Consider the following 22,536-nt stretch of genomic DNA (forward strand, 5'->3'; position numbering starts at 1 on the left):
TATTTCAGATATATGATATCAGTCTGTAAATAATCAAATCTGGACCAGACAATCCAGTGATTGACCTCACGAGCATCGATCTATACAATTGGGATACGATGACATGCATCAACCAAGTCAGCGAGCCTGACCACCCGATCCCATTAGTCGCCTCTTACGACAAGCAAAGTCGCTTTTTACTGCAAGCATGGGTTGCTGAAGACCTATTCTCCCCAAGAAAGTAACAGGGGTTCCAAGCTAATGATAAGAGGGAAGGAGATAGTGACGCACTTCGGAGACTAAGTTATTGGTGTGGAATAGATCTGGGGGTGTTCATCATTACAGAATGGAGATGTAATACCTGGAACATCAAGGATGGGTAATTCTAATCTTTTTGTCTTTTTTTGAAACATGAAACACATCTTCGCAATCAAAGCTCAAACTTACAATTAGGATATAGGATCACAAAGTTTTATGAACAAGTATGTAAAACTTCTTTGTCCTGGGGCGCAAAGAATACATGTTGATGGATGAAGCTTGTTTGTGTATCTAGAAACAACAAATGAACCTACCCCACAGAGCCATAAACACAGCGAACGCCACCGTGGCAGGGTTGTCGAACAGATACGTGACTTGTGAGTACAGACAACTTCGCTTGAGTTTCCAGAAAGAGCATCTCTTGTCACACAGAGGACACATGGTGACGTTGCCAGCCTCACTCACTTGACAAATCTCCTGACTGAAAACAGATACAACAGCAGGGATAGAAATGGCTTCGTACCTCAGCGCACTCATGGAATATTAGTGAGGCAACAAGAATGTACTCCTCACACATCTTTGAACTCTTATTTTATCATGAGGAAGCTAGATAATAAGCAGCTATAATTCGGAAAGTTTGCAACCATAAGTCCCGTTTCCATGTTTGTTTCCACTTGTGTGAAGTATGCATAATATTGTTAAAATAAAAGATAATTTCTAAGTGTGCCATTCAGGCATCAGGAATATATTTTAACTGTGCCATTGGCACTCTAAGGCAAGGAATTTTTAACATTAACACACGCATCTCACGCAGATGGCACCTGGCCATATTGCCAGCCTCAGATCTTGACAAATATTGTGAAAAATAGATACAACAGTCTCTGTGGTTGACTCGGCTGATTCCGCTACCTACATCATAGCACAGGCAGCAATGGAGTAGCCATGCTGCTTGAATACACTAAACCATGTAACTCCAGAGACTGCCAAAGATGAGGGTCATTTGGGAAAACGTATTCAGTGCTTAACACATAGGTGTACTCTTTTGCTGTTTAAACACAAAAGCAAATAGAACAATTTAAACAGTAATATTAAGTTCAAGACAGTCACCACTTCATGTTCTATCAGGCGATAGCCACGTCACTAGTTCCATCATGGGTTCCTGTCGGAGTCAAGCCAGGTGACAAAACAGCATTATTATTATTATTATCATTATTTTTAGATTTTACAGACGAAAACAAATTTAGCAAAGAAAATTTGGTCGACCCCAGCACAGTCACCCTGGCACGCAGCCCAGACAGCGAATGGAACTTGTCCAGGAAGCGCTAACTAGTCGAACACTGAACAAGAACTTTTCAGAGATTATTATTATCATCATCATCATCATCATCATCATCATTATTATTATTATTGTCGCAACACTTACCTGGACACATCATCCCAGAGAGTTCCAAGGCCAAAGAAGAAAGCAATAAGGCCAACAATGGCCGACGGTATCAACATGCTGGTGTAGTAGCCCAGCCAACTGAAGTAGATGCCGATCTTCTCACCAAAGTAGCGCCTGACAAGAGCACAACATTTACACTGTATTCAAAATGTGAGATACAAAGTCAAACAGATTTTGCAGTCCGAAGATTAAAATTAACACCTCTAGAACCAAAGGACCCCTTCACTTATTAGACATTGAATTTTTGGACACTTATATATTAGGCAGGGAAACAAAATATGAATCTCTGAAACCTGCACTGAAAGCAGCCTTGGATGCTTTGTGTGTGCTTTTAGTGTATGATTGTTTTAACATTTGGAGGTCTTTGAAGCAGAAGACTGACAAAAGCCTTCATACAGGTCTATATCACTTTAAAGAAGGGGGCATGGGTGGCCCAGTCGTCTAAGGCGCTGCATTGAGCTGTGCAGAGTTGCGTCCCTTGGGCACACCAGAAACCTATGATTGTGGGTTCGAATCCCAGTTCGCCCCGATTATGTTTGTAGGTTTGTCAGTACCACACCCGTGCTCGTGGGTTTCACCGAAGTGGTAAACGTCTGAGACCTGCATCACTTCGGGCTTTCCTCCCACATTAAGCTGACACGCCGCGATATAACTGGAATACTGTGAAAAGCGGCATTAAACCCAACTCACTCACTAACACACTTTAAAGAAAACTAACAGTACCAAAATTAGGCAGGAAGTTACTTTGTAGAAGAGAACACACACAAGAATGACTTAAAACCTGTTTAGCTTAATGCATATACATGAGAGGGAGAATACATGGTGAAGAGCACCAACCTGATGTAATCCAGGGGCTGGAACTTGTACCACATCCACGGCTTGGCCCAGACCTCATACAGAAGCTGAAACAGAGCATCTCTTGATGATTACACAACAGGTACTGAAGCTCACCCTCCAACTTTCCTGTGCTCTATACTCTTCAGAGTCTTCAGCGACTTGTAAAACTTCCTGATTACTTCCATGTGGATATTGTTCTTATGTTTCAATTAATAAATTTTTACATATTTCTTATATACTTGTATGTATCTATATGAGTCTAGAAAGGTTAGAACATGTTTGGTTAAAATAAAGAAAAAAGTAAAATTCTGTACAGTGACGTACCGTATTCGACATAATAAGCGCCCAGGGCGCTCTCAAAATTAGAAATAGGGGGCTCTTATTAGAATGTTATTTTGGTGAAAAATACAGAGTTGAAAGATAAATTTCGTGGTTTATGCTGACAGCCTGAAATGTTTATGTACGACAGATATATTTTTCCAGAATTAAATGCCCATAATTAAGGGTGCATATAACACACGAGTGTGTATTATACGCGAATAAATAAATCTTGTGAACATTGATCAATCGGAAGGGGTGCTAATTGGGATTGTTCACTACCCAATAAATTAGCAAATGTCGCCATGGGCGCTTATAAGAGCGGGGCGCTTATTACGTGGAATACGGTATGTTTTATTCAGTGTTTTACTTACGTGTCTGTCATTAGCCTTGCCTCTTGTCAGTAGTGAGTGTTCACTCTCATAGTTGCCCTGAAGAACATGCACAATCAGTGAGTGAGGGAATAGTGTCCTACATGGCAGTCGGTAGTACCCCAGTTATATCAATTTGTTTCTTTAGTTTGTTGTTTAACACCACACTCAGCAATATTCCAGCTATATGACGGCGGTCTGTAAATAACTGAGTCTGGACCACACAATCCAGTGATTGTCATCATGAGCATCGAACCACGCAATTGGGATACAATGACATGCATCAACAGAGTCAGCGAGCCTGACCACCCGATCCTGTTAGTCACCTGTTACAACAAGCATAATCGTCACTTATGGCAAGCATGGGTTGCTGAAGACCTATTCTTTACCTGGATCTTCATGGTCCAGTCGTATCAAGACTGGCAGTAAGTTAAGTAGTCTGGTGTCGGGTTTCATGGTCAATAATTAGGAGCAGTAATCCACACTGCCAGGGTTACAATGACAGATTACAATTCTGTGTCTGGTGATCACTCATCCAAGTACTCTTCACACCCAGGCTCAATACCCATGCTTTGAACTGTATTCCAGTTATATCACGGTGTGTCAGCTTTATGTGGGAGGTAAGCCCGAAGTGATGCAGGTCTTAGACGTTTACCACTTCGGTGAAACAAACCTAGAAAAATAATTGGGCCAAACCGGGATACGAATCTACAATCATAGGTTTCTGTCATGACAAAGGGACGCAACTCTGCACAGCAAATTGCGTCGCCTTAGCCAACTGGGCCACCCATGCTCCAATTCCCATGTATACCAGGTACAGTGTGTCTAGTGTTGCCAGATGTGACATTGCTGGAATATTGCTAAAAGCGCCATGAAACCACTCACGCCGTCGTGTTACACACAACAGCTAGTGGTAACACTGTCCAAATATTCATATTTAGTTATCCTTTTCTGAAATAGCTTGCACTTTAGATGTCTTAGGACAACTCGCCAGAAACTTAACTGTGATTTTAAAGTGGACCAAATACATAATAATTTCCTAATTCATCTGAATGTCAATGTTTGCTGGATTTTATAGCTTGATCAGAAACTTGTTGCAGAACCAGTGAACCTCCCTGCTGTATACATACCTCATGCAAAGGGTAAGCTGCTACATAGGAATTTGTGCTCAGCATCTTCTTGATTCCTGACATAGAGAAATAAATTAAAGATAGTTTTCTCTCAATGGCCATGACTTGTGATAAACTGCAACAACATCAAGTTTACTGAATGAATTCTGAATAATGTCAATAAAGAATATTTGATACCACCAGATTCAGAACTGTGTTAAACACATTTTAATTAAAGTTATGTTAATGATTCTTGTTGTTTGTGGGAGTTGGCCCACTGGTTGGTGTCTTTGTTACTTCCCATACTAGGTTACCTCATGGAACATGTGAAAAATGGCATAACATGGCTGCAACTTTACAGCAACAAAAACAGCATAACCACCATCACAATCATCATCCCATTATCACCACCCACATCATCATCACCACCACCACCATCATCATCATCACCACCATCATCATCACCACCATCATCATCACCACCATCATCACCACCACCACCACCACCACCATCACCACCATCATCACCACCACCACCATCATCATCATCATCACCACCATCATCATTACCACCATCACCACCACCATCATCATCGCCACCATCATCATCACCACCACCACCATCATCATCATCACCATCATCATCATCCCCATCACAATCATCATCATCATCATCATCACAATCATCATCCCATCATCACCACCATCATCATCATCATCATCATCATCATCATCATAATCATCACCACCCCTAACATTCTCATCATCGACCACCTCCGTGATCGAGTGGTAGAGCATCCGTCCGGAGAGCGGAAGGTTGGGGGGTCGATCCCTGGCCACGTCATACTTGTTCTTATATTTAACAGTCCGGACTAGTACAAGCAGCCACACACCCACATGCATGCACGTCACTATATAAGTGCAATAATCTTAAACGCGATGTTAAACCCCATTTCACCTCACCTCACCTCATCATCATCATCATCACCCCCATCATCCTCATCATCATGAACATCATCATCATCCTTACCAAACTTGTTCTTCCTCTTGTCTCCCAAGTCTTCATACACACATCTTAACAGTATCTGGTACACGATCAGACTGCGTTGTGCTGTGTTGAAAAAGGTGTCCTTGTCTTTGATGATGAACCTGAAAGTATACATGACTCACTGCATGCATACAGCTCGACAAAACAGGGTGAACAACGTCACTGTTCAACAAGGACGTTGATCAGGTCCTACATTGTTCTTTTGGGTTGCTACATTCAGAGAGTTGGGATATATATTGTGTGGTTTCGGAATCACACCATTAGATCAGCATGCACAAGGTAAAGGATCATCATCATAAGTTTCAGCAGGAACAATACTTGCCTTCCTTAGCCATTCTCTAGTATACATTGGAAGAACAGTCAAATATCTTTTTGAAGAGTTATGTTAATAACATCAGATTGATTGAGCTTTGATGATTGTTACTATCATATTTTTATACAAGAACAGCCTGACATGCTGGTATATTCTTACACTGGTACACCTCTATGAAGTATGTGACTTATAAGTGAGGTTCATGCATGTAGTATTGCAATACAGGATATACAAGGGATAATTTGACAGCTTTTATTAAGGATTGAATGAAGAAGCCATGCACAATTTTGCCTCCTGCATGCTTTCAGATATCATGGATATTGTCACAGAACGGAAAAATCTTATGGATATTGTCACAGAATGGAAAGGTCTGTTGGATACTGTCACAGAACTGAAAGGTCTGATGGATATTGTCACGGAACTGAAAGGTCTGCTGGATATTGTCACAGAACTGAAAGGAACGTTGGATATTGTCATAGAACAGAAAGGACTGTTGGATATTGTCATAGAACAGAAAGGACTGTTGGATATTGTTATAGAGCGGAAAAGTCTGTTGGATACTGTCACAGAACTGAAAGGTCTGTTGGATATTGTCACAGAACTGAAAGGTCTATTGGATATTGTCACAGAACTGAAAGGTCTGTTGGATATTGTCACAGAACTGAAAGGTCTGTTGGATATTGTCACAGAACTGAAAGGTCTGTTGGATATTGTCACAGAACTGAAAGGTCTGTTGGATACTGTCACAGAACTGAAAGGTCTGTTGGATACTGTCACAGAACTGAAAGGTCTGTTGGATATTGTCATAGAACAGAAAGGACTGTTGGATATTGTCACAGAACTGAAAGGTCTGTTGGATATTGTCACAGAACTGAAAGGTCTGTTGGATATTGTCACAGAACTGAGAGGTCTGTTGGAAATTGTCACAGAACTGAAAGGTCTGTTGGATATTGTCACAGAACTGAAAGGTCTGTTGGATACTGTCACAGAACTGAAAGGTCTGTTGGATATTGTCATAGAACAGAAAGGATTGTTGGATATTGTCACAGAACTGAAAGGTCTGTTGGATACTGTCACAGAACAGAAAGGTCTAATGGATACTATCACAGAATGGAAACGTCTGATGGATATTGTCACAGAACGGAAAGGTTAGATGGATACTGTCACAGAACAGAAAGGTCAGATGGATATTGTCACAGATCGGAAAGGTCTCTGGGGTACTGTTACGGAATGTAAAAGAGCTGATATATTCTGTCACAGAAAGATTCTGTAATGGAGAAATCGTGAGAATCTGTTGAGGGGATTGTTGATTCTACTTCCAGAATCAACAGATTTGAGCATGTTGAGTGATTTCTCAATAATAGTGTGACATCATCATATGGCTTAGTATCTGTGATACATCTGAAAATGAATGAGATTTGCATATAACCATACTTCTATTAGGAAACATAAACAGAAAGAAACATGTTAGACGGACATTGAAACATTCATGCAAACAACATCCACAGAGATTTTACCACATCCACTTAGGACCATCCAGGGATTTAACCACATCCATATAGGACCATCCAGGGATTTAACCACATCCACTTAGGACCATCCAGGGATTTAACCACATCCATATAGGACAATCGAGGGATTTAACCACATCCACTTAGGACCATCCAGGGATTTAACCACATCCATATAGGACAATCGAGGGATTTAACCACATCCACTTAGGACCATCCAGGGATTTAACCACATCCATATAGGACAATCGAGGGATTTAACCACATCCACTTAGGACCATCCAGGGATTTAAACACATCCACTTAATTAGGACGATCCAGGGATTTAACCACATCAACATAGGACAATCCAGGGATTTAACCACATCCACATAGGATGATCCAGGTATTTAACCACAGCCTCATAGGACGATCCAGGGATTTTACCGATCCACATAGGACGATCCAGGGATTTTACCACATCAACATGGGACAATCCAGGGATTTTACCACATCCATATAGGACGATCCAGGGATTTTACCATATCAACATAGGACAATCCAGGGATTTTACCGATCCACATAGGATGATCCTGGGTTAGTTCACAGGAAGGATCTCAGGGAGTCAGCATCAGTAGAGGCATCACAGATTTAATTGTACAATTCAGAAAATATGGAATGTGTGTGTCACAACCCTACAAAATTTCAAAATTTTCTGTACACTAAATAACCTGTTTGGATTTAATAATGACATAAACACTGGTTTTGTGTCTAATTTTTTTAAGAGGTTGCAATTTCAAAATATACTATTCAAAAGAAGTTAAGGAACACCATTTTTTGTTCATATGATTGAAGGTAATCTCTAATGGCTGGTGGGTACTGCAACACAGCCTTCCAATTGTGGGTGTTCCTTAACTTGTTTTGAGTAGTATACAACATACAACATCACAAATTTATTCTGTAACTGCAACACACACATCCAATTTCTCATCCTGAGTGTATCGATAAGGAAAAATCAGAATTTACTTTCTTCAGTTATTTTCTGGCACTTTAAGAATCATGAAAATATGAATATATATAGTCACCGCCAAATGAAACGCGAACCATAGAAACATAGAGAGAAGTATGTACGTCATGAGATGTTTCTAATGTGTACCACTTAATGACAAAACTAACAATGAGTCAAGTTTTACCACAGTGTCTGTATTCTTATCGCAATATGCTGCTCATCATTTCCAAACTATAATCCTGCACGAGACAAATGAGACATCTTGCATCTTGCATCTTGAGACATGGATCTATGACGTATGTGATACGTTTATGAGCATCGGTTCCAACGACATAACAGCTTGTTCGTTTGTGCATCAAACCAATCAAACATCTCTTGATTATGAGTAATTCTTCCTATATTAGCCAACATGTTTGGTATTTGCGTTTCTTTTGTCGGTGGGTACATATACAAAGGCAATTATCAGTATCGACACACTCAGGGACTGGTTCACATCAGGTCTGGGAAGGTTCTAACACTAACCAAGTTGACCATGCAACCATGCACACTCCGGCGCAGTGGTGACTCAGCATAACACCACTGCCACAGCCTAATTTGCATATCACTTGACCGGACTTTTCTCTTGTTTGTAAACAATCGCGCTTTTTCAGAAATCAGTACAGAACGGACTAATGCAAGTATTTTGGGGCGCTTAACATATTGTTTTGCATAATTATATAGATATGCTACTACCACTGCGACAGTGAATTTCATGACAATATATATTTATACATCAAAGTGACCGTATTGCTAGCTCTCCGTTTGGCTTCGATGACAGCACGTGGAGCCGTACAAACAATGTAAACAAAGGATAACTACCCAAAAACAAATAGATTTTCACGTATTAGGATACTTTCTTAATGAACCGTAACCATTCTTTGACATTTGTTTATGAAAATGTGTAGACTTGTCAAACATGAAACGGATGAAAAGCATATTCAATAACTTGAATGGACTGTGAAAGATGTGACGAATCGTCACATGTCGCTGGCCTGTGGCAGAGGTACTATGCTGGCTGGCTGCCGGTCGCATAGAACTCAGGGTAGGAGAGTGGCAACCATGCAGACGGTGTTTAAGACATACAAACGTGCTAAGGACATGTGATGAGCATAGTGAAGACTTGTTGGAAAATCACCTACCCAATCAACCCTGAATCAATTCATAGCCTGACCTTAGATAACTGAATCATGCCAGTCACCTACCGGTCACCAAGAAAAACCTCCTCTTAAATTTTTTACGAAATATATCCGAATTTTGAGACTTATAAATAAAACATGACGTCGTCATATTTATGATCAAACACATTTGGGCAATAATTTGTGCCCTAGATAAGTTTCAAGGTGATGCAATATGAATATGGTTTAGGATAAATAATGTTGGTTTTCAAATTTTAAATAGTATTTTTTTAAATTGATCAGGCTGTCTCGTATATTTGGTGTTGATAGGGTAATTTTCACAACAAATCTAGGACATCTAGGACATACAGAATAAAAGAAAAGTGTTCTTACATCCCTCTGTTCAATGGCACGGAGAAAGAATGGAATAAAGAAGTGGTGGAAACATATCTTCAAAACAATTCGCGAACAAAATACATACAAAGAAAAGTGGTGAATATGGTGATATATTAAAATACATATATTTTTTAATTTCAGGGTTTAAAATATTAAATGGAAGTGGCATGAAAATGCTGAGTAATATTTTGTCATCTGTTATTATAAAGCTTGGGTTTAATTTGACATGTCATGTAAGTAAATCCAATAAGTAATCATCAAGTTATTATTAAAGAAATTCTTTCTGACTACACTCAATTGTTTCTTCTTGATGAGAGAGTTCTGTGCAAGTCAGACAAGAAGAGGTGGATCATATACCATATTTGTAGAAAGAAGATTTGTTCCAAATATCATTGTGAGAGAACCTGTGTGACTACGACTGAATTAAAATGTTGCAAGAATCTGAAAAAAGTTGCAAGAGTTGTTGAACTGTATCAATAGGCACCATTGCATTTTACTTTGTACAGTATGCTACTTACAACGCTTTGGGATCCAATTAGATCACTTCCATATTTACATGTTTAATGCATATCTAGTACATTAATAATTTAATACCATTTAATTCTAAAATTTTAGAATAATATTAATATCTATAATAAGCCTATACTTTAAAGCAAATGTTAATTTAACAATTTGACAAGGAAAAAATGTAATTAAAAAAGAAACATTTTGAAAATGATGAGAATAGCTATCACCAACATGCCTTGAAGGAATTAACAGTCAAAGGGAGGTAATCGCAACATGAGTTGTCTCCCCTTTGACCAGTATTCAGGAAGTTGTTCTAAATTACTCACTGATCGACTCTTTCTCTGGAGAAGGCAGCAGTGAAATAATCGGGCACTTCAGGCAGCAGATCAGGGTCAATGTCAAATGGTGTCGGACATTTTGACCAGCAAGTTGTAATTGTGTCTAACATGTCATTTTCCTGTGAAATAAATACAAAATATAATTAAATTGCATTTTGGGGGGTTAAAATATGAAATAAAGCAATGTGCTGACAGCTGATTGCTGGAAATATTTCAAGCATACTTTGCATGTATCGTGAGTGCCAAGTCCATGTTTGAAACTATCATGCTTACATTATTAACTGGACTGATAAAAATAACTTGAAGAAAAACATTAGCCAATCAGCCAATATACAAAATAGATGCTGGATAAAATAATTGGTTATCATAGTGGGAGAAATAATGTTGTTCAATTACAGATATAACTACTCAGGGTGCCGACAAATCCATGCAAAGATAACATATTTCAGAAGGAAAGTGGGAGAAAATGAAAACCCCGAAACATGTATGGATATCACAATATCTCATACTTCAAACAATTACACCTCACTGAAGAAAATATTTTTAACAAGCAAAAGATACTGTTCAGATCTTGATATTATGTGCTGTTTCTGAAACATCATGCATTGAACACTGACTTCAAAATTACGACACAAAGCATTTACACTTTCCATGCAAAGCATCGTCAAAGTTTAAGTTCAAATTTAACGATTTTGAATACTCATACAAAGACAACATACAAAGCACTTTCAACTGAAAATGTCTAAAAAGGAAACAAGCATATCCTCGACAAAACAACCCTTGAACCATGTTAGTATAAACAAAACAAAAGTTGTTAAGACCTCAAATTAGACCTTTGTATTTCTGGACAACATCCATTAGAGCAACAAAGACTTTGATATATTTAGTATTCATACAACATCACCAAAGCCACATAAATCCATCACATGTTCATAATTTCTAAAGGCATCATCCCATTTCAAAAGGAAACATATTTTTTTCGGCATATGTGTCCAAGATGGCTATACACTACCTATCCTTTGAACTCAGCATTTTTAGGCCAATAGAATTTATTCCTTACATATGGGCTGTTCAGGTTAGGCTCACGTGACCAATAGGATCAGACTCAGACATGTGACTAGTACTTAAATAAAATGATGGACCACATGATACCGAGAGCCAAACATTTCACTTGAAGGGAGGAGTCAAATGGACTTAATATATATACTGGATTTGTTAATTCCCTTAGTTGATTGAACTCATCTCCTTGACGTAACAAATGTCAAGTCTTAACATATCATATTGGATCTTTACTATCCAGACATCACAGCACAGTGTATGATCCCATCTCTATGGGTGATCTCAGTGGATACAAGTACTGTGTCAATATCAACATTCTTCCTGTCCAAAAGCCATGCATTCTAAATAGTAGTACTTCTGTTATGATTCAAGAGTACTACCACTCTACAGATTCACTTGCACCGACAGCACCAGCAGTATTCCACCTCAACCAAATGCAGACCTCATCCCTTCTACCACCGCTAGTGCTACATCTACAGCTAGATGATAGAGGACTGGTTCAAGCTCCCTGCTATCACTGTTCTTCCCTGGCCTATGCATAATTCACCCCACTTGTTGTTGTGTCCTGTATTTGGGGCTCTACAGTCAAAAACTATCTTTTATTTTCACTAGTCTGCCTTCTACCTAATGGTGGAGGTGACAGCTAACAACATGATGTCACTGTTCCTGCCCGAATTTATTAGTCTAGCAGACTGATGTTGATTTGGTCCCTGGTGTTTACACTACACCATTCGGAAGTGTTTTAAGAATAACATGAGGTGAGGTGAAATTGGGTTTAACGTCGCGTCCAAGATTATTGCACTTATATAGCGACGTGCATGCACGTGTGTGTGTGTGTGTCTGCTTGTACTAGTCCGGACTGATGCCAATTTATAGTGCTAGCTCACTGAGATACCATGCCACAGTTTAACATGAATACCCCACTCAGACACAGTATACTGACTCCTAGCCGACCAGTCCTTGTTTTAGCGCCTTAATGTCGAGCGCCAGACAGGGTAACAACAAGTACCATCTTTTAACGTCTTTTGGTATGACGCGGCCGGGGATTGAACCCCGGACCTTCCGCTCTCCGGGCGGACGCTCTACCACTGGACCACGGAGGCGGCCAAGAATAACATGAAGCCACATTGTTACATGTTTTGGGCTTATGGAACTGATCAACTGGAGGCAACAGTTCCAATACAATTTTTTTTTAAATTGCTATTTATTTGCATGATCACTCTAATTTTGATGGATTAGAAATATATACCTTAAAACATACTAAGAAATTTAAACGGTAACCTTTTACATAACAATTTTTCACATTGTATATATATATTGTATATAAACATCAGAAGTTCTTTTTTCCCACTTAACCTACCCAAATAACTGAATGTCAAATATAATATTTTTAAAATGAAACATATTTATTTTAGCTCTCCAAGTTGGTCATCAAACATTTGTAAATCATAACCTCAAACAAATTGTGACCTAAAACATAAATTTTGCTGTTTTAAGTGAAGTATGTGATACAATGTTACCTTGATAAAAGAAATAGCTTTGCCTTCTATGGCTTTCTGTGACAGTAACTTGGATCCAACGAACATACTGTGAGCCATTCTCTATCTAATTCATGAACAGCACAAAGCAGTCAAGTCTGATTTCCAACATGGCCCCCACTCAAACATCCCCCTTGTAAATTTGTGTATAATTAATACTGACTTCACATAAACCAAATACACATTCATTAATAAATGTTAAATAAACCTAAAGTTATTTGCATATCTGCATCCAATCAAAGCAAACATCAACAAATACAACCAATACACCATATCATAACAGGTGTCCTGCACAATGTCTGGAAGGAACATCCTCAAGAAATACACACCTTCATAATGGCAATGTTAAAAATACTACTACTGTCATTCTCTTAATACTTGACATTTCCAAAATCTGGTCATGTTTAACTGAAACAAACTTCTTCAAGAGGCTTTTAGAAGTTGGAGAACTAAGTAAGGACAAGATATATGAATGAACAACTTCTTTATTACAATTCGAGTGACGTTTCGGTGTAGGTTCTTACACCGTTATCAAGAAAGTGATGCACAGGGTATGGTTGACAAGCATAGATACAGGTAGGAGGCAGTGTTTACAGTTGAGTAGGTTTCTCCACTCCAGTATAACTACATCCCATTCTACTCAGCTGTATACACTGCAATATGCATCTAACTGGTCTCAATGGTCTCGCAGAATAAAATTTTGTATGCACATTCATTTTTTTTTATCAACACTCAATGATGTTTAGAATATTTAGGCTCAGTCAACTTTCTTAAATAAGTTGGTATGTCCCGTATCAAGTGAATGACAGCAGCAAATCTGTTACAACGAACTGAAGGAACAAGAACAAGAACAGTGAAGGAACAAAATGCATGTCGCCTGCACACTAAACTAATGAACCATGCCAATGTCCAATGCCACCGTTTTCCATAGTCTTTTAAGCGCAATGATATATCTCATTGTGATCCATAACGTATATATGGTACATCTACATTAGCCAGCGATCCTGACATGACATTTAACCATTTCAACCCCAACCATCCCATGGGATGACATCAACATGCATGACAATTTACTCGGCTTCTACAGCCTTTCGCTATGTGAAATCCACATCTATATGCAATATACATGGGCAGTGACGACTGGACATTGACAGCTACTTACGGTGTCATCGTAGTCCCCCTGGTCCTGTTGGCGAGTACATGCGGTGGGCAATTAATGTCACTGAAGAATCGTGACTACATAAAACTAACATTCTACCAGTTCAGAAAGAAACCTGGTCCTCAGGACTCGTGTGCACAAAATGATCTTAGCGTTAGTCTGCCTACAAGTTAATAACAAAGCTACACCATTGCCTGATATAGCTAGAAAATGAAGTTATTTCTAGTTTTAAGAGGTATATGTGAGTAGATAATAGATTTTGACAGATAAATAAACTCATCAAATTTAATGGTAATGAAAACTAACTAAAAGGAAGTAAACTTTTATTTCTAAAATAGAAATATGTTAATGCTTTCAAAATGGCCACAAAATGATTAAAATATTAGTCTACCAGAAAGTGTAAATTAAATGATAATCAAATGACAGTTGAATCTCTCAACAACCTGACAGCTTCACGGTCCAAGTTGTCATCATCATCATCATCATCATCATCATCATCATCATCATGACAACAACCTGACAGCTTTACGGCCCAAGTTGTCATCATCATCATCATCATCATCATCATCATGACAACATCATTACCTGCAATGGCATCTTCATACTCATGATCTCAGCATATCTCGTCAAAACCTCCCAAGGTGCATGGACTTTGACAAAATACAGGTTATCCTCCTTGAGAAGCTGTAAATAATAATATAATAATGATGTAATAATGATGTAATAATAATATGGAATAATATCAAACAAAACACCTCAGAGTTGCAAATTTGAGTATAACCAATTATTAAAAATTGTTACGTTAAACATAAAGGTAATAACATGCCCATTCACAAACACATTACCAGTTAAATGAAATAAACTCCTGTATGTTACTATCATGATCGATGGACAAGGGCAGCATGCTTTAAGGAGGTACTGGTACAGCGTTAACATGCCTAAGATGATTGCAAGGTGCAGAGAATGGTTATCTTAAACAGTTATCTCAATAAACAATTACCATCGACAACCATGCAATGAGAACTACTGGTTTATATACCGGGTATCTTAACAATTAAACACCAGGGCCCCGTTCCACAAAGCGATCTTAGAGCTACGATTATCGTAGGCCAGTGTTAAAGTTTGGGAGTTACGATCACCTTAGCGCTAAGATGGAGTGGGGCCCAGTATGACACGAAGCCATCTCATCAATGATTGGTATACAGAATGCAGGTTAAAGGTGTGTGGAGTTATAATAACAAAAATGAACATACCAGTTACCATCTACAAATAGGTTAGTGTTGGGTGCTTGTGAGGAAGATATGGTTTTGTAAGATACAACATACATTTTAGTTCATATTTGGAGTAGTTCTAGGATCAGTTGCATTCTATATTGAGTCTTTAACAATTTGTGGATTTCTTGATTCAATAATTTTTCAACCATTTTCAAGTTGAGGTAAATAGAACTATGTTTGGGGGTATTTCATTTGACAATCGTTACAGCTGATATCATCATACAAGGATGCCAAGCTCAAATCATTGAGTGCTGGTACATTATACTTCAGGAAACACCTGTTTTTGTCTATCATTCATTATTGCAACTTCGATAAAAGATAAGCTCTCAGCCCAATCAACATTGGATACATCTGAAATAAAACTCCAAGGTATCCTGAAATCTTTGATTGCCTCACACCATCCGTAGGTAAATATTTTTGGGACAGGGATAAGGTTTTTTACAAAAGGATAATGACAAGCTTTGAGATAGGTTTGTTTGTTGTTTCACACCGCACTCAGCAATATTCCAGCTATATGACTGCCATCTGTAAATAATCAAGTCTGGACAAGACAATCCAGTGATTGATATCATGACCATCAATCCATGCAGTTGGGATCGATGACGTGCTTCAACCAAGTCAGCAAGCCTGACCACCCGATCCTGTCAGTCACCTCTTATGACAAGTATTGTCGCCTTTCACGGCAAGTATGGGTTGCTGAAGACCTATTCTACCCCGGATCTTCACAGGTCTCAGATACCTTGACCAGCCCTCCTCATACGTCAGCACTGTACTTGGTCATAGTCTGACCTGGACTCCCTACAGAGGCCTACCCATAGAACATCTTCATCATCAGATACTCAGACAACCACCACCCAGATGTGTGTCAAAACAAGCTACCATACACTGAACACTAACTGTCCATACCATGCACATACATGGTAAATATCACATGCACTTTCTACCGAAATGATTATTATATGAACGATGTATTAATACATAAATAACAATAATTTTCATGAATAAATATTTTAGTAGACCCAAGACCACAAAGTAGTATGAGTAAATATTCTAGGAGACTCTAGGTGATCCTTTGATTTTTTATAATTCAATACAAGCTCTATCTACCCATACGTCGTGACACTAAGCACGCTCTACATCACACATACTTGCTGGAGTTTGTTTTGTTTACCCAGGGGTTTCTGGTAGTGGAAAGAAAAAATTAAAGGGACTTCATTAAGCACTGGCTCTACTCAGGGCAGGAAACATGTCAATGAGTGAGAGGGCTCCACAGATACCCATAGGGGATTCGAACCCAGGCCTTTGCTGTGAAAAGGAAATGTTTTAACCACTAAGCTACCCCTTGCTGAAAATATGAATAAGGTATAAATGTATACCAAACTGAGGTATGCTGATGTAGCTTGCATTTGAGATATTAACATGCATGTGTGATTATCATTTGGACAGCTTAAAATTATTAAATATAAAAAATAATTCAAACAAATTTGAAATTTAAAAAAAAATATTTAGGGCTTTGATGCACGTGACTATTCCACTGCCACAACAGGAGTAAGTCAGGGAATGATATATGATCTTGTAGCATATCTTGAATAAATATATCCAAAATTGGATACAAGAAAATCAGTTCAGTCTCAAAAAAGAAATGATCTAAAAAACAAAGTTTCATAAACAACTCCCATGCATTAATATTTCAAATGTGCTGCAATATATATGAATAGTCAGTATGAGCAAATGAATGAAGAATATGTGAATGAAAACTGGACAAATCCATCACACAGAGTGACAATTGGTGAAAAAAAACTTCGCAAAAAAGGGAGAAAAATTACCCCTGGTGCAAAAGAACGGTATCATAATCAGTTGGTTTACACTACGTTTTACAAAACCATGGAGTCAGTGGTCGATATTATAAGTAAATCCATAAAAGGTATGCATGTATGTTCAGTATGGTTGAATATGAACCAGTAAATGAAAAAACATATTCCTTGGTTACCTTCCTTGCATATCGATCTACTATTGAGTTATTTTATATATTTTAACATTTATTAACCTGATTAGCAAAACAAATAAAAAATTATTTTTTTTTATGTCACCTGGGTCTGAGTTATTGGAAAAAAACTAAAAGATTTGTATATTATAATCTCTGAATATATACTACTCAAAAGAAGTTAAAGAACACCATGACATTACAGATGAACTATAGTAATATGAAAGACTTGTTCTTCATCTTCTTTTGGGTGGTATACTTGATGGGACTTGCTGATGAGTATCTTGACAAGTAAGCAACTAATTTATTTTAATTTATTAAACTCCAGAAGAAAAAAACTGCCTCCCTGATGATTGAAAATGAAAAATGTAAAATGGATGATCAAAATACATGCTGAGCAGCAGTATTTGATAGTCATGTAAAACCAGATTATTTTTTGCATGTGTTACATACTTGCTGATCGTAGTAGCAATTGTTTAAGTGACTGCCATCTTCATGGTATTTAATTTACAGTATGCATTTAAGAATCAGAGAGAACGTAGAAGCCTTTAACATTGATATAAGTCTTCGATTACTCTTTAAACATCTTAATTAGTTTCCATATTAATAAACATATACATGATCATAATTTCATGCAAACATTATTAGTTTCAACACAGGAACTCAGGTACATATTGGAACTGATCAATGCCGTTCAACAAGCAGCTGAACGCAATAGCTAAGGTACATTTCAATCTTTGTCAAATTTGTTTTGAATATTAGACGATTATGAACAAACGGTCCAAGTAACTAAAACCTACTGATTTTAGTAACTAGCTCAGCTAATTTCTATGAGAAATATTACATAATACATGACGTTAATCAATTGTTGTGTTGCTTGAATCTGATTATAAATATGGCCACCACGACAGCCATATTCAGATATTCTGATATTGAGACTGACATCTTATCATCAACAGGGTAATTACGGCTAAACCTTTTTTATACAAGTCAGGGTACATAGGCTTTTGTTTTTGTTTAGTTGTTTTTTAACCCTACAACAATTTTGGAGAACTACTATAGAGTATTGCTATGTTTAGCAAATTGTTTTTGAGAGCTTTTTGTTACCCTCACTGAATACCACTTAAACCTAAGTGACAGCACCTTAAATTAGGGACGAGTAATCCGAGTCACATAATTGTTCTGTGGCCAGCCAAATACTGACACTTATCATACTGGTATAATTGTTCCTTGATAAGTACCATCTTGTAATTTCTAATTCATTACAAAATAGTGCCACGGCACTGAAGCTTACCTGGATATATCAGATCAAAAAGGTAAAAAACAAAGGCAGCCACTCAACCAAAGTTGCTGTCACCATTTATATTAATATATTTTCAGCATAAATACTAATAACTAACACTAAAGTAAAACTATTTGAGCAAAATATGATCTCTTCATCCGAAGAACCATACATGCCAAAGTTCAGTTCCCTTGGTTTGGCGATTTCAGAGAAGCAGTTTACAGAAATAAATATGCATTTTGAGAATTTATGGTTAGACTAGGTCAAAATATAAACTATGAGAAAACAAACAGTAGAGACATGTTGAGCACCACTACTAACTACTCATGTTCATTACATTTTTACCAGAATTGAGTAATGGCCATAAATAGATTGTTCAATATGGCTGACATGGCAGCCATATTGAAAATCAGATGGAAACCAAATTGGGGTGTGATCATTGGTGGGAACAAGAATATGTAGCTTCAGTTTCATTGGTCATGTGATTTTTGAGGAGAAGAAGTCTACACCAGATGACGGACAGGGTATGACAGACACAGGACAAACAGGCCATGACATAAGCTCACTTATGACTGAGTCAGGTGAGCTACAAACCACCAGTGAGGTAAATAGATGTGTATATTTATCTTTCTGTGTCAAGGTTTGTATAGGATTATGTCACCAAATGCTGCAGCTAGGCATTCTTACAGAAGCACACACCCTCATTCTGGACCAAGTTCCAGTAGCACCATCATGCTGTACAAACTTCTTCAGTTTGGTAATGAATATAAATATAAATGCACACACTATTCTACGTAATACATCAGATATATCTGTATGATATTTAAAGAAATAAAAGAATTCAGGTGGACAGGTCAAAGTTGGCAAATGGAATTAAGTCCTATATATGAATAAACATCTTACAGCATTGCAAGAATTTCAAAGAATTCTGGTGTTAGAAACTGGATGTTTTGTTCTCTCGCTGTGGTTTTCAGTAAAGGTGTAACAATACAGTGGGGTCACGATACGATGCGTATCCCAATACTATGGGTCCAGGATGATTCATATCTAGATACAGTACTTTCTTTTCATAAGTTGACATTCTGTCTTTTTGCAGACGAAACACAATCCCGAATCATTTGTTTTTAAATTTCAGGGCTCAAAGATGGGATCAGGCAGGGTACAAACATATAGGCAAGAGGGCACTGTGAATGTTGTGCTATTTATAAGCTGGTCTTGAACAGTTTCATTTAGCATTTTAAATCTCTTATTTTTCATGGGTTTTTACACCAATAGAACCAATATCTTTAAGTGTCATTTACTGTTGTGCTGTTACACTGTTGTTGGCAATATTCAGTGTTAGATAAAGGTGCTGGTACCTGCAAATATGTGAAAAACATTTTGATTAAAGAAGCTGGCATCATACAAATGCTTGTTATAATGTTGATGCTTTTAACTTGTTAACCTTGTATACAGGAGCATGTGAAGGTAGTTAAAACTTTTTTACGTGTAGGGTTGCATTTTATTTGTTGAGATAAGCTGCATCGTGTTCTCAACATGTGGTCAATGTTAGTGCAATTTTTAGTTTTATTTTCACTTTTTATACACTAACATTATTTGCTTAAAACAAAGACATACAAACAACATATTTTTTGGTGTAATAATGTGCAAATAGAAAAATATTGTTTTGCAGTGAACTTGTACATATGGATGAAATATATACAAGCAAATACCATATTAAAAAAATTGGCATAATTGATATAAATGTGCACTGCACTGCAAATATGACGTGTGACTTATGTGTTTTAAGTGCCATAAAACTTTTACCCCATCTTCTTTAGATTGAATTTTCTGAAAATTATTATGCATTTAATATGTGTTTATGTCTCAGCATACTGTATTCATAAAAGCTCTTTTATTGAAATGTGAAAATGTTTTGAAGTATGTTGTTTATTTGATCATAAAATGGGAGATATGACCATAACTATATGATTATTGTTGGGACTTCACACAAAAAGGTAATCTAGCAGTTTTAACCCTTTGGTCCAATTTATCTTGCAATAGCTGTTGGAATATTTACAAAAATAACAGATGGGTATTTTCAGGTAAATAATGTTGAACACTGCTGTTCACATTGAAAAGCTACATGAAATACACATAAAACATGACAGCAAACTGACAACAGGTATCAAAAGTGGGCTTCAATATTTAGGGGTTACTCTATGCAGCAGCAATCCCTGTCACCAAAACTCTGACAAATTTCATTGATATGATGAAGAGCTGGCAGAGTTCCTGCAAGTCCATCATCAATTCAAAAGATTAAAGTCTGGACCTAAATCAAATAATGCAAACTAAATCAGGTGATTTTTTTTTCACACTTTTGATAATCCAGAAGTCCAAGAATACCTGCATCCCAAAGCACTACACCAAGACACCATTCTTCCATCTGAACAGTTTCAACACAACCACACCTGTAATCATGGTGGAACTCATAGTGACCTATCCTACTTTTCCAAAGCCATTAATAGTAATTAATAATCTTCAAATCACTCAGATTCCAAAATTCAAGAAATACTTTAAAAAATGTTTTGAGGGAGGAAATTCTTTTCTTTTAAAAGATGTTACATACATATTTCTGCAGCCAGGGAACTATAGCAATAAACATGAGAAGAACAATGTAGAACTTCAAATGAAGCTACAGGTTGAATTTACAAATTCAAGAATTTATCATGTGAAATATTTTTCAGATTTCTTTCAGGGCATTATTTGTCACGAAAATATTTTCAAGATTGTTGTCTAAGCGGTTCAAAGATGACCCCAATATGCATATCAATAACACACTCAAAATTCATAACAAATTTCACCCACAAAATTTCACCATGACCATCGCAACACTCAGTGTTAAAAAATCCAACTTTGCAACATGTTCGGACAAAAGCAACTACAGCTGCCATCAAAGGTTAATCATTCCAGAGTTAAAATGCTTGAAGCACAATTTCAGCACAGAAGCTGTGTTGTTTCAGCTTAACTTCAGCATGTACCATTCAGCAGCTGCAACTATCAAACAAGCTGCACTTGTTAAAACTGCTAGTACAGAACAAAGATACACCACATAATCCAGGAAGCGTTCTTGGACTAGGAGCTGCTGTCATGTTTTAAGCTGATTTCAACATTCATGCTTGGAGGGGGGTTGGGGGTAGTGAGGTAACACAACTGTGTCTGCTAGTATGGTATACTCACCGCCTATAGAATTGTTAAGAAAAAGCGAAATAAATGATCAGTAACTATGTAAAGAATCATCAAACATTACAAACATGCCATAAATGCTTGCACAAATACCAAAAATAGTAAACCGTATTGCCTCAAAATACATACACAATAATTCTCAACATCAATTTGAAAAAACTTTAGATGGAAATTCAGATCGAAGTTAGACAAATGTAATATGTTTAATTGTAAAATAGAATTGCAGAATATTACATAAACCAATAAAAAATTGGAATGATGGAACATTCTATTTCAGGATGGTAGCAATACCTTAGATAATATTTCCTGACAGAGCTGAAACAATACTGCTCTATATAATTGAAACACAATATTTCATATCTTCCACTTCAAATAACAATGATTTTCCTTGGTAATATGTCAAGCATTTATGTTGTTTTCAACTGACACATAACTTTTTACCTA

General features: G+C 37.3%; 1 protein-coding gene across 22 annotated transcripts in view; it reads right to left on the minus strand.

The window, feature by feature from the left end:
• LOC124143843 (anoctamin-4-like) overlaps window positions 1-22,536 on the minus strand; it is a 108,089-nt gene that overhangs the window by 28,615 nt on the left and 56,938 nt on the right. For 13 of the 22 annotated variants that reach the window (XM_048383584.1, XM_048383582.1, XM_048383583.1 and 10 more), the window contains 12 exons: window positions 22,087-22,089; window positions 20,674-20,697; window positions 14,913-15,011; window positions 14,331-14,354; window positions 10,560-10,690; window positions 9,724-9,729; window positions 5,347-5,465; window positions 4,338-4,393; window positions 3,211-3,267; window positions 2,519-2,583; window positions 1,661-1,795; window positions 552-718 (listed from right to left, as the gene is read on the minus strand). In XM_048383584.1, the coding sequence (XP_048239541.1) occupies window positions 552-718; window positions 1,661-1,795; window positions 2,519-2,583; window positions 3,211-3,267; window positions 4,338-4,393; window positions 5,347-5,465; window positions 9,724-9,729; window positions 10,560-10,690; window positions 14,331-14,354; window positions 14,913-15,011; window positions 20,674-20,697; window positions 22,087-22,089 (886 nt within the window). The remainder of the gene's footprint in view (window positions 1-551; window positions 719-1,660; window positions 1,796-2,518; window positions 2,584-3,210; window positions 3,268-4,337; window positions 4,394-5,346; window positions 5,466-9,723; window positions 9,730-10,559; window positions 10,691-14,330; window positions 14,355-14,912; window positions 15,012-20,673; window positions 20,698-22,086; window positions 22,090-22,536) is intronic. The other 9 variants (XM_048383588.1, XM_046512976.2, XM_046512971.2 and 6 more) reach the window with 8 other exon arrangements.

The sequence above is a fragment of the Haliotis rufescens genome, unplaced genomic scaffold, assembly GCF_023055435.1.
Source record: "Haliotis rufescens isolate VD_foot unplaced genomic scaffold, xgHalRufe1.0.p SCAF_5, whole genome shotgun sequence".
Taxonomy (NCBI): domain Eukaryota; kingdom Metazoa; phylum Mollusca; class Gastropoda; order Lepetellida; family Haliotidae; genus Haliotis; species Haliotis rufescens.